The sequence below is a fragment of the Tenrec ecaudatus genome, chromosome 7 (assembly GCF_050624435.1).
Source record: "Tenrec ecaudatus isolate mTenEca1 chromosome 7, mTenEca1.hap1, whole genome shotgun sequence".
Taxonomy (NCBI): Eukaryota; Metazoa; Chordata; class Mammalia; order Afrosoricida; family Tenrecidae; genus Tenrec; species Tenrec ecaudatus.
Window position 1 is genome coordinate 17,772,375 of NC_134536.1, and position 13,899 is coordinate 17,786,273.

The 13,899-nt window shown below is 50.8% G+C and overlaps 1 protein-coding gene across 1 annotated transcript in view; it reads right to left on the minus strand.

The window, feature by feature from the left end:
- Nucleotides 1–13,899, minus strand: part of PPP1R14C (protein phosphatase 1 regulatory inhibitor subunit 14C) — an 85,091-nt gene that overhangs the window by 22,262 nt on the left and 48,930 nt on the right. The window contains exons 2-3 of the mRNA XM_075553885.1: nt 3,563–3,646; nt 1,882–1,914 (exon numbers count right to left, since the gene is read on the minus strand). Of these exons, the coding sequence (XP_075410000.1) occupies nt 1,882–1,914; nt 3,563–3,646 (117 nt within the window). The remainder of the gene's footprint in view (nt 1–1,881; nt 1,915–3,562; nt 3,647–13,899) is intronic.

Genomic DNA, 13,899 nt, shown 5'->3' on the forward strand with positions numbered 1-13,899 from the left:
TTTTCTTCTTGCAATCTCTCGAAGTCGCGTCCCTTTTCTACGCCTAAGTCAGCTCTATTGTAGCATCACCGCAATCTATCTCTCTCTCTCTCTCTCTCTCTCTCTCTCTCTCTCTCTCTCTCTCTCTCTCTCTCTCTCTCTCTCTCTCTCTCTCTCTCTCTCTCTCTCAGAGCTGCTGGAGGCCTGCGATGTTACCCTGCCATTGGATCCACACAACTTTGCACCCACCGGCCTGTGAGCTTCCTGTGTTCTGCATCATGGTATGTGGCTCCATGAGTCTGAAGAGGGACTTACAGACTCGTATCAGATTTAAGTCCTTGCGTTGGCCTGTGCTCAGATGTTTTCTTGATATAAAACTCTCTCTTATATGAAGGAGTACCCCCCAAAATGGATTTTGTTTTTCAAAGCTATGTATTTGAAAACAATGGTTGTTTTCATAACCATAAAACCATAAAAATGTGGTTTACAAAGCAACCATATCACCTTCAAAGTACTCTCCATGACACTTCATACATTAGTCAAATCTGCAATTCCATTCTTGGAAACATTTTTCAAACTCATCTGTGGATGGCTGACAGCACCTTCCTTGTTTTTTTTGTTTTGTTTTTTCATCTCTTCTACATCGTCCAATCACCGTCCTTTCATGTCCCTCCGTGTCTCTGAAGCTCTCTGCAGAGGGGTGGGGGTGGGGGGGGAGGGACTTCTGTTCCCAGCTGAGGACCCAGCACTGGCTAGTGAAGGCAGGACAACTCTGTTGGAACAAAAGCAATCTGAATCCCTCAGTCTGTGGATGTAATCTCCTTTGGGAAAAGGGTTGTCTTTGTTATGTTAATGAGATCCATCTAGTCAGGAATGTTTCAGCCATCTCACTTTTGAGATATACACAGAGTCGTGTATGCCCAGAGGAAGAAGCAGGGATGAGGGGGGCAGTGCATGCCACATGGACACAGGCACGGAGTCGAGGGATACCAGGTCTATGAACATGGAGAGGAATTGCCTTCAGAGAAGACAGAGAGAGAGAGAGAGAGAGCCTTCCCCCGGAGCTGGCACCTTCATTTCAGACTTCCTTGTCTCTGAGCCCAGGAGCAAACCCATTTGTGTTCTTTCAACCCACCCACCCGTGGCGCTTCTGTTACAGCAGCTCTAAGAAGCAAAGACACCCCCAAAATCGACATGAACCCCTCTGCGTCAGAGGAGATCCAAAGAACAAGAACAATAAATAATAAAGCGCATGTACAAGTCGGTCTCCCTCCCGTCAGCAGTCCCTCCTCCACATCATACGCTGGCAATGCCCATCACCATTCTTGGCTATGATAACACAAGGCATCCCTGTAAACCTGCCCAACCAGACTCTCGCCGAAAATACCTGCTTGCCTAATATTTTTATTTCTACAATGAATGGTTGATCTGATCAGACTAATACTGTTTTCCACACTCGTATCTGTGCATTGAATATATATCCAAACCGAGCATAAAAGGTCTCCTCCCAGTAAAGGGAATTCTACTGAAAGAGAGATATGACTTTGTTGGTGTTTTTTTTTTCAAGTCCATTTCTATAACCTAATAGAATGTAGTCTCTGGGCATATAGGCCCAACTTTAAACTAATACAATTCCAAATCCTTTTACCACGACCTTGGAAGTTTGGTTTTGACATAAGAGCAAGCGACATAGCCAATTTCATTAGCCTGAGCCAAACATATTGAGGCCTCGAAATAATGAAATTAATACTATTCAAATGCATGCACTCATGGAGAATAATAATTACTACTTAGCATACGGAAAATCAAGCCCACTTATTGTGGTTTAACTTTAAAAATAGACAACATGATTTAATAAAGAACACATTCCAACATGACATTTAGAAAGAGAGGTCTGCTTACCTCTGTTGGTTTGTAGCAGTCTACGAGAGCTTCCTAGGATTAAATATACGAAAGGTCAGTGTTATTATTTCCAGTAAGTATCATTTTAAAAGTAAAACTGAAAATCATAGTATCACCTCGATCTTTATAGTGTTATTTTAAACAAGGTAATCCAAGCTTTTAGATGGGCGTGCTAGAATCATTCTTTTTATTCTAGCACCAGCTGGTCGTTTGGAAATAGAAAAGTTGTATCTTTAATAGGCAGGAATGCCTTACTCTTAGGAACAAGCAAACACACACACACACACACACACACACACACACACACACACACACACCCCTTTCCTAATTAGCTGCCAACTTGGTTCGCATTAGGCTGTATAATATACCTAAAGGTTTGGGCAGTCTGGGAGAGGTGTCAGCAATCACACTGGACAAGGGACGAGGGTCTGCCCAGGGTCAGGCCACTCTCCAGCTGTGACACCACCTCCATTGGCCTCAGATCCTCCCTGTGGGTCTGGGCACCAGGACTGGAAGACAGCTTCAGGTCCTCCCTCTCAAGTCCTGCATTTTAAGAAACATTTCTGTCATTCCACTTTCTTGTCTTTTAAAATTAAATCATTTTATTGAGGAGATTCCATTTTCTATTGAACTAAAAACTATATAACTATTAAGTTGATTTCACTTCCTAAGGATCCTCTAGGTCAGAGACCTGCCCGACAGGGTATGCAAGGCCTATGCCTCATCTTTCTCCCTCGGAGCGGCCGGTGGGTCTGAACCTCTGACCCTTAGGTTAGCAGTCTTAGCCACTGCATTAACCAGATGCCACTTTGCTTTAGTTCATTAAAAAAAAATTTTTTTTTAAACCAACCTATTAGAACTAAGATGTTACTGTCTTCCAAGTCATCCTGCCACCAGAAAAAAAAAACTATTAAATACAGTCTGTTCATTACCTTATGGATGCTAATACTTATTAGCCCATTAAACACGTTCATACGTTAACATGTGCCTTTTTATTGCTTTACATGATCATTTGCCTCTGGGGGACTAACAGTATTTACCCATGAGCATTAAGGAAAACAGCAGGTCAGAGGTCAACTGGCCTCAGAGCTCCCTAATGCAGAGCTGACTCCCTCTGGGAAGGGGAAGGTTTCACGAGTCTAAACTAAGGACAGGAGCCCTGGTGGCATAGTGGTTACACGTTGGGCTGCTAACTGCAAGGTCAGCAGGTCGAAACCACCAGGCACTCCTCTGGAGAAAACAGGTCTTTGCACTCCCGTCTCAGAAACCCACGGGGCAGTTCTACCCTTTCCTATGAGGTCGCTCACTATGTGTGGGCATCGACTCGATGGCAGAGCTTGGTTGTGGAGTTTTGAGGCCAAGGCACAGTACTAGACTGCTGTACGTGAGGATCCTCAAAGAGAAAAACCTCTTACTACACAGAAAGGGGCTCTGGGAAAGAGGGTCTAGAACTTCATTCCATGAATGATACAACTCCAAACTGGTCAACCGCTCTTTGTGGGCAGATGGTGGTCAGGATGGCTTCCTTGCCAGAGACCATCCAGAGCAGCACCCAGCACGTCCCTGTGTGGGGCAGCCAGTGCCCGACGTGGGCAGCATCCACTCATGCCAAGCACGGGAGCCTGAGTACATGGCAGCAGTCGCCATGAGGCGGTTGGCGAGTCTGAGAGCAGCGACTGACCTGTAGTTTTAAAGCTCTGGTCTCCTCGCTGTCGGCGTCCAGCAGGTCGTCAATGTCGATCTCCACATTGGGCATCTCTTCTTCCTAAGGGGGAAGGACAGACATCCCCTGAGTAAGCTGTAAACCATGCTGAATGCCTGAAGTGACTCCCGTGTCCACGGAGGGGCTGGGAAAGAAGGGGAGAGAAAAGTAGGGGGCAGAGGAAGGGGAAGAGGAAGGGTGGGGGAACAGGAAGAGAAGGGGAAGGAGAAGAGAGGGAGGAAGAAAAGGGAGGAGCAGAGGCCACCAAGCACAGTCTCTCCTGAAAGGCAGGAGATAGCGCCGCACACAGGGCCCTGGCCATGGCAGGTCCCGGGAAGGGGAGGGAGACTTGTGGGTGGCGACCACCCTGCTCTTTACTAAGGGCCCACTTCTCACAGCCCAGGTCCGGGGTGGGAGCGGGGACCAGTCCCATCCTAGGGCTCCTGGTGCTGCATCTCTGTGTTTTCTCCCCATGTGTCCTGTGCCCCTGCACCCCAGCACCCCATTCTGTGCATATTTAAAAGCACAGGGTGAGGAATACCGGTGGGGAACAGGGTCCTTTAGGGAGGCCAGGGTTGACAGCTGTATAGTCTTCTAAGGACCAAAGAGAAGCCACCAAATCAGTGGATTCCAACTCCGTGCGAACCTGAAGGACAGAGTGGCACTGTCCCATGGGCCTTCTAAAGCTGCCCTCTTGACAGCAGCAGGCGCCCCGACAGCGGTGGGTGGATCCGAATCACCAACCTTTTGGTTTGCAGTCAAGCGCAGAATGACTGCACCAGCAGGGTCCCCTGTGAAGGGCCAACCAGACTAAGCCACTAAGAAAGAAACTCCCTGGAGAACCCTGAAGCTGACTGCCCGCAGGAAGCCACTGAGCGTGTCCAGTCCACAGGCCCGCCCAGTCAAGGGACGGTGCAAGTGGACGGAGGGTGGGATGTGAAACGGAGGCCAGCACGGGGCCCAGGACGGGTTCAGCAGAGGCCCTGAGAGGCCAAAGAGACCCATCTAGGTAACTCCAGTCAAGAAAAGCCCAGCAAACCGATGCATCCAGAAGTTTCCATCTGTAGCAATCTGTATAACCTCCCTCTTCTCTCTCTTCCTCATCCCAGCAAGAGCCCAGTAGGATCCCCATGCACACTTGATGTGGACAGAGCACACACGGATGCCTTCCAGCACCCCGAAGACCTCCCTGCATAATGCCAGATGCAGGAATGTAATCAAAGTACACATACACACACGCAACTCACATGTGGGCAAGTCTTAGGCCTTTATTTATATCTATATCTATCTATATCTATATCTATATCTATATAGATAGATAGATAGATAGATAGATAGATAGATAGATAGATATAGATATATACAGCCTTCCTATCCATTGAGGAGTCCTGGTGGCAAAGTGGTTACAAATTGGGCTGCTAACTGCAAGGTCAGCAGTTCAAAACCAACAACTGCTCTTCAGGAGAAAGAACTTTCTACTCCTGTAAAGAGTTACAGTCTCAGAAACCCATAGGGGCAGTTCTAGGCCCTACAGAGTCACTATGAGCCAGCATCGATAATAGTGAGGCTGTTTGTTTGTTTGTTTAACCATCCCAGAGGGAAGGCATGCTCACAGGAAAACCTAGGTTTCCAAAGTCCCCAGAAGGCAGACGCCTGGGCTCCTCCCCCTAGCTGTTCTGAGTCATTAGGTTTTAAATAGAGCCCAGGGCTCTCCAGTCTCTCCAGGTCCCTGGGTGTCTCCCCCATCAGCCAGGACTAGGAGCGTAGACGCTAAAACTTGGCTTGTGGTTTCCATCTGCCTGTCAGGACTTCTCTGAACCGTCACCCAAGAAACAGCTGAGCCTCTGCTCTCTGCTGCCTCTGAGCCGCTGGAAGAAATTGGCTCCGGAAGTAGAGAAAGAATTGGGGCTGTGTGCGCTCTATGAAAGGATTTCAATTCCAGTAGGCAAGCATGCTGGAAGAGCCCCATCACCACCCCAGGCTCAGTCCTCTGTTACAGGCGAGCATCGGGCAGAGCTCTGCTCGTCACAGGTGAACGAGAAAGAGGCCAAAGAGCAGGTTTGTAAGTCTGTGCAGATGACTTACGGCAAGGCACTCTGGGAGACTGAGTCAGCCGAAAGGGAGCTGCTGACTCCAGATGTCAACTCTGTTGCCAAAGGAGAGGAACCTGCCCTCCTGGGGAGCTGGGTTGGGCAACTGTGTGTACAGTTCATACCTCATTTAACATTTTGATTAGATTTTTCTAATGGGAAGCATATGGAGTCTGTACCTGCCTGAGACTCAACATTACGATTGCATTTTAAATATGTTCCACTTAGGTGGTGGTGCTCTAGGTGTGGGGCTGCTGATCCTGTGGCCGGCAGTTCAAAACCACCAGCTGCTCCTCAGGAGAAAGATGAGGCTTTCTACTCTCGTAAAGATTGACAAGCAGTTGATTGACAGGGTCCCTGGGAGTCAGAATGAACTCAAAGGCAGTGAGAGGAATTAGAATCAACTTGATAGTAGGTGTTTGCTTGCTTGTTTGTTTGTTTGTTTTGGTAATGTGCATGTAAATAAAATAATGTTATACTGCTAAAACTCCAGATCAACTCTGCACTGGTAATTTGTCTTCGCTTTCTAAGGGGTTCTTGTGGACCCTTAAGCATATCATTATAAGATATTCCAACATCAGGGAGCCAGGGAAGATTCAGGAAGTTTTCAGAAGGAATAGAGTTGTACACAGAAGGACAAATGGAGGTCATCAAACTTCCCAACAGCAGACCCACTGGAAGCCCAAGGAGAGAAGACCCCATAGGCCTGGGGGTTCATGTAGTTCAGGCCTTCAGGCCTGTCCCTCCCAAGGCTGTCAATCAAGGATCAGAGGACAAACTGATGTTTTAAAACACATCAGATCCTTCCTCTTTAATGTATTCACCTCTCATATGCCTGGAAGATGCACTTTAACAAAACAATAAGCAAGGCTGAGGTTCAGGATGGCCAGGGGGCTAGGTTAGCCGGGGAGTAAGGATGGGGTGGACTGAGACATACAGGCCCTGGCAAACAGGAGTGGGGTGAGCCTAGCTAATGAAGACCACAGGCTTTATTTTAGGGCTGGGGGGACCCTCAGGAATGGGCCACATCATTTAATGGAGTTAGGGTGGGGGGCCTCCAATCAGGAAGCAAACTGAACTGAAATGGAATAAGCACATGACATTCTGGTCCCAGCACCCTCCCTCTGCATGTGTGCCAGCATCCTGCGGAACAAACTAAAAACCTGCTGCCATCGAGCTGCTTCCAACTCAGAGCAACCCCATGGGACAGGCCAGAAGTGCACCTCCCTGTGGCTTTTTAAGAAACTGTAATTCTTTAAGTGAATAGAAAGCCTCACCTTTCTCCCAAGGAATGATAGGTGGTGTTGAACTGCTGACATTGTGGTTAGCAGGCCAATGAGTAACCACTACACCCCCCAGGGCTCTTGGTTAGCTTCCCAGAGCTGCCAAAGAAAGGAGGCCCATTGGGGTAAGGGGAAAAGACATGGTCAGATTCACCTTTCAAAGATCGGACTGGGGGTGGGGGTTGGGGGAAACAGCAGGGGGTATGAGCAGGTTGGCCATGTGGAGGACCATGGAACTGTCCTAGTCATAGACGACTCCGATGAGGGTAGAGCAAAACGGATATGCCATTGTTCCAAACAAGCTCCTATCACTTCCAATCCACCTTCAAGGAGCCAACCTTGAAGGCATTTTGCCGTTTTGCAAGACAGTGGGTGTCAAGTGCACATTGAGAAGGCAGGTCCAGAGGACAGTGGGTTTGGCTGGTGGCAGAACAGTCAGGGGTGGGTTAAGTGGGGGCAGTGATGGAATGGACGTGGGTGGGCATGAAGTCCCCAGTGAGAGAGAGGTGCAGAAGGAAGAACAGGGGGGTCATGCCGCAGAACTCAGAGCCAAGCAAGGTGTGGCTTTCCTCCATCAGAAACCCCTTCCCCTCAGCACCAGTGGTAGGAGTTGGCCCCCCGCCTGTGGGAGCCAGTGGGATGAGGCACCAGGGAAGCCTCCCCTCCCCAAGGCTCTCCCCTTCCCTACAGCCCTGCATGTTGCAACTCATGTTAGCAATCAGTTATCTCTGAACAGAGAAGAGATCTCTCCAGACAATGGTTATAAAGAAAAGAAGATGACAAGTAGGCAGCAATGGTGTCCTGTGTCCCACCCTGGTTTACAGTAGCTCAGGAGGTCACCGCCTTTGGGGGATCTGGGTGACCTTGGCACAGCATGAGCATCAAGCACCCAATCCCTCCAGCTCCCCCCAGGTGACCAGAGCCCTCAGGTGGGGCCGCGTGGGGTGTGGTATATGGAGAAAGGAGGCCCAAGTCCCATCCCAACTCCGCCATTGACAACGTAGGTGACTTGGGCAGGATACCTCAGCCCCTTACCTTCTCAGTGACTCTCCCCAGCCGCTGTCACTGCATTTGGTCTCACTGGGAGTGGCCCGGGAGGGCAGAGTAGAAATGCCCCTTACAAATCTCTCAGGAGGAGACCACTTCATCTTTCTCCTTCAGAGCAGCTGGTGGGTTTGAACTGCTGACCTTGGGTTAGCAGCTTAATGCTTAACCCTCTGCATCATCGGGGCTCCCTCATGGTTGTACAGTGGGGCCTAGTAACTAAGTCTCAGGACTGTGGTATTTATATGTCATCAATAAAGGGCTGGAACAGGGTGCAGCATAGCACCAACAGAACACACAACATTCCTCTAGTTCTTTAATGCTGCCTACCCTCCACCATCTATCTTACAAATCTGTCTAGACCAGAGCATGTGCACTGGTACAGATAAGAGCTTGAAACACACAGAGTTCAGGACAGATAAACCCCTCAGGACCAACTGTGGGAAACACAAAGATTTCTCCCAAGTCATCTCCAGCAAATATATGTTACACTTAGGACACTGCTTGCAGTTAATGGTAAATGATTGTCAAGTTACCTCCCTGAAGGCATTCAGTTGCCAGACTACTGTCTGGTCCCAGCACAAGAGGGGCCCACTCCCTGCCATTAAGGACAATGGGCTACTTTTCCCTAAAGGCTTGTGGCCATCAGTCTGGTCCCTGTAGATGGAGTTTACACCCTACTGATAATGGTTTCCATGGAGAGCCAGAGAATAGGTCAAACCTGCTCAGTGACATCCAAAGTTAGGCTGCCATCCTGAATCTAGGATCTGCCCTTCTTGTCACATGTGTGCCCCCAATCCCTCCCCTTCTTATATATATATGTCCCTAGATTGTCCCCCTCTCATTGCTGTATAACCTATAGTGCAACCCCTTCCTGTGATGTATGTCTTCACCTGCAATTAGTGGGCTTGCACGCCCCCCAAAGATATATAAGCCTTGGTCAGCAATAAAGATTTTCCTTGGGCTCTTTCTACTCCCCTATCCTCTCTCCTCTATACTCGATCCCCTGTTCCCTTTCCCCTTGTCCTCCTTCCCCTCCCCCTCTCTCCTGCCCTCTGGTCTCCCATCTCTACGTGGATCACTGAGCAAGCGGGCTGAGGTGAGCAGTGCTACCATGACATGTGTCTGATTCCATTATTTCTATCTCTCATGTTCTCAATGACTTTAATATAAACATATATATACACACACACACACACCGTACAGTTGCACCTATTGAACCCGTGATTAGTTGTGAGTGAGGGGCTGACCTTTTTACCCCCAACCAATAATGATACTACCAATACCAGGAGGGTATGGAGAGGTGGGGGGAGAAAGGGGAACCAATCACAATGATCGACATACAACGCACCCCTCCTGCCCTGCCCCAAGATGATGAACAACAGAAACATGGGTAAAGGGAGACAGCAGATGGTATAAAACATGAAAATAAAAATAATTTTTAAATTATCAATGGTTCATGAGGATGGAGGGAAGGGAATAAAGAGGAGCTGATAGGGCTCAAGTAGAAAGAAAATATTTGGAAATGATGATGGAAAAAGATGTACAAATGTGCGTGATGCCATTGATGTATGGATTCTTCTAAGAGCTATAAGAGCCTGCAACAAAATGATTTAGTAAAAACAAGTTTTTAATTAATAAAAGGCTGGCAATGCCAGGCCCAGGCAAACAGAGCAAAGTCAACGCAAGGTGATGTTCCCTCTGGTGCATGCCAAGCAGCCATGGGACACACAGAGATGGCCTGGCTCCTCTTTCAAAATCCAGCAGGGAATGTCATTGTCTCTTCCAAGGAACCGATTCACACTTCCTGGCTGGCCACTGTCAGTAAAGACCTAAGACATTACCACCCACAAAAAAAGGGAGAGAGGAAGAAAGGGACCTTTGAGGGGAAAAAAACAAACACCCAGATGCTTTCTGGAGACCATCACACATTCAGGTTAGCACTGAACACACCCAGCTGGCAGAGCCCAAAGGCTTGGGTTCCCAGGGATGCACAGGTCCGCCCTCAGGGCCATGGTGCTGAGCTCCAGCAGGGCTGCCCTCCAGAATCTACATCAACTGGGGCGGGGGGGTGTGAAGGCCACCACAGTTGGCTTCCAAGCTGGCTCTGAAGCAACAGGTGTGCGCCGAGGAAGGGCATCGAAGGGGACCCCGGCGTTCAGTCAGGTGGGGCCAGAGAGCTCAAGCACAGGGAGGAGGCAAAACAGATGCATGTTCAAGGTGGGCTTGGGCTACAGGCAAGAGAGAAGGACATGGGGAGGCAGTAACCGTGTCCTTAAATCAGGGACTGGTGCCTCTTGAGAGGCCCATCTGTCTTGAAGAAGTCACAGGAGGCTGTGTCTCAGTGCCTCTGGGTGCAGGGCTCTGGCCTGGCTATCTGCTGCCAAAAGATGGTCCATACCCACCCCGCTAGTGGAAGGCTTGGGGTCAGAGTGAAATCAGGCTGGAAATTCTCAAGTTATCCCAGCATGTCAGCAAGGCACCGTGCACTTGGCGAGAGGACGCCTTCACCGACAGTGGCCAGACCCTTCACCTCAATCCTCAGGACAGCATCCTCTCAAGGGTGCTGTGAGGTCATCGCCATGGGAGACTTCCTGGACACAGACACCAAATCCACCCAGTTCCCAGCTCCTAACTAGGCACGAGGGAGCCTGGTGGGTCACGTGTTTGGCTGCGAATAGCAAGATCAGCGGTTCAAACCCACCAGCCTCTCCTAGAGAGAAAGATGAGGCATTCTACTCACGAGGAGAGCCACAGCCTCATAAACACACATGGGGCAGTTCTACTCCGTGAGTCTGAATTTACTCAATGGCAGTGGGTTGTGCGTGGTGGTGGTGGGGGGGTGATGCTGTTTCTCGGGGGCATCTCCTAAATCGGCTCTGGTCAGATATGGTCAGGACTGGCAGGTGCTAGAGGAGGGTGACCGAGAAGAGGACATGGAAATGGCCGTTGGAAAGGAGGTCAGCCGCGCTGACGGGACTGAGGCTCATGGGGAGACCCTAGGCAAGTGGTCAGCAAGCCCACTGTATCGTGGTGTCGACAGGACTAGTGTTCATCTGAAGGAAGGCCCTCCGTGAGAACGAAGCCAGCGGGCAGACTCTACGCGCAGTGTGATCCCAACCCTGTGGTCTTCTGGAAAAGGCGGAACGATGGTGGTTGCCGGGGGGCCAGGGAGGAGACAGGTGGCTGAATTAGGTGGCATTTTCAGGGAAGTACAAATACAAATTCTACACACCCCTCCAGGGGTGGCTGCATGACCCCGGGAATTTACTAAGGGACTCGGGAGGCAACTGTGGGCTTTAAAAACTTTCAAACCCACTGCTATTGAGCCCATGCCACCACACAGTGACTGTACAGGACAGGGTAGAACTGCCCCCCAACCCATCACCCCCTGGGTTTCTGAGACTGTAATTATTTACAGGATTAGAAAGTCTCGTCTTTCTCTCAAGGGCATACTGGTGGTTTCCAACGGCCGACTTTGTACTCGGCAGCCCTATACTGCCAGGGCTCCTTGATCATAGGAGCAGCAGTGTGGGGAGAAGATGGAGTGCCCTCTGCATGACTTTTCTATGTACCTAAAACTTCTCGGAAACTGAAAACACATTAATGAGAGTAATGTTGTGGGTAGTCCTGCAGGGCAGGGTAAGACACTGAGCCCCCTGCCGAAGGAGGGAATGTGTGCAAACGTCCCGGGGAAGGCCCTGCATTCAACCCACCTGGGCACCTCCAGGAACCCAGTCCCACCCTGGAGAGCTGGCCAGCTGTGGGAGTGGGCATCACAGGGAGGCCCCGGGGAGGACCAGGGCTTGCCCAGCAGGAAAGGTGCCTGCACTGCCCAAACAGAGACGCAGAGACTCCAGGGTAACCCCATGTTACGACAGCCTCCTGGAAGACCCTGCAGGCATCAATGTCAACTCAAATTGTGTAAGGACACCCCTGTTCATCATCTCTGTGCTAGTCACCGATCCTTGGCCACCCTGCGTACAACTAAATAAAATGCTAACCGGTCCTGCCCCAGGCCCATGGCCCGTGGTGGCCTGTGGGGAGTTCCTCTGGTTGGCTTTTGAAGCGAGATTGTGGGCCTTGCCTGGTTTTGTGTGGATGCTTCCCTGAAACCCAGGTCAGTATCAGAGCAACCTCCCAGCCTGCATTGAGGATGGCTGTGCATGGGGTGGCGCTGGCTGGGACTGGCCTGGATCTCCTACCTGGAGGCCTGCAGCTCCATCACGGAGCCCCCGGTGCTTCCTCCTTCAGACTGTGACCCTTCCACTGTCCTGCAAGGATCGAGATCTGAGTCAACACCCAAGGTTACCTGTCGGGAACCAAAGGGCTGAGTGGTGGTGGGAAGGTTATGTTTATGGGAGCGGGGGCAGGCAGGGAGGGGGGAGACCAGCCAACCCTGGTTCCCTGGGGAGATCCTCAGACCCCTTCCTCCAATGTCACCAGTCCTGATCATAAATAATCCTTTCCCGCTTTCAGTCACAGTGCTGTCACGCCGACGTCAGGCAAACAGGACATAACGAAACGCCGATCAACTCCCCCTCAGATTGTGTTATTCTCTATCTGTCAGAAATAAATTTCAACAAATCCGTTGGGCAAGTTGTTAGTTCACCTACATCTGCCACTTCTGCTACCAGGACGGGCACCCATTTCAATCACAAGGCGCAGCAGATGGAGCAGGAGGAGGGGCCGCCCCACTTCAGCTCGGGCTTCCACAAACAGAATCCACAGGACGGCACATATGGTAATTTGTGGGGGCGGCAAGGAGGAACATGGTGGGACAGTCTAAGGGGGCAAGTTCTGCCCACGGTTCTGTGGTTGGGTTCCCCAAAGGGCATGCCGAATGCCCACATCTCTCCCGGACTCTTCATTCCCCCCCCCCCCCCCCCCCCCCGAACAGGGCTCGAAGGTGCACACACACTACAACCTGGCAGACTGAAGAAACAGGGCGGCGGCAAAGCTGAATCCCTGGAACCGAAAGCGGGTTCCCACACCTCAGCTCTGGTCCAGCTCCAGTAAACACTGACGTCAAGGATCGGTGTGGGGGCCTCACGGGATGAGGGAACGATTTATTTTGAGTCCCAGGGCTGGCTACGTGTGCTCCAGCAAGTCCACTCGGCTGCAATAAAGGCAGACGGTTTGAGATTTACGACGCCTGGTTGCCCCTGGTGACCATAAATCTTTGCCTGCCTCTTGGCTGCTCCAATAGGCCCAGACAGGCCTGCCAGCAGCACCCGCGTGGCTCCCGTTTAGGAAGGAAGTGCCGACAGGGACTAGAACTCCAAGTCCCTCCACCACATGGACCAGGAGCCACCAGGCTGCCTCTGACTCAGGGAGACCCCTTGAGGGTTACAGTAGCAGTGCATGCTGTCGCGTTTTCTGTGGCTGATGTTCCAGAAGTGGATGGCCAGGTCTTTCTTACAAGGCGCCTCTGGGTGGCCCGAGCGTGTTCACCATTCGTCACACCCAGGGGAGAATCTCGGGCCTCCACGCACTGAGCAGTCTTCACCCAGACTCAGGTCTTTGAGCTGAAGCGTTCTGTGTACACCAGAGGAGGAAGAGGTTGCAGGGCCCAGGACGTCTTGAATGCAGTTCTTCTTGTCAAAGTCTCTAACTCCCACCACACACCACACCACCTATCCCTGCCAGGGTCTGGCAAGAAGGTGGGGGAAGACACTGATGGAATTCACCTGTGAGTAACTGGGTTCAGGATTCCCTGGAGTGCCATCCTGCTGTGTCTAAAAGGAGCCCTCTGAGAGGCAGGAAGAGGGATCTCATTGCCAGAAAGAGCCCGGAGTGGACCTCGTCCTCTGGACCTGAGATCCCCAGGCAGTGAACGTCCTGGATCCAGATGGCAGCTGTCCCATCAGAGGAGCAGCAGCAGAACAAGGACCCAGAG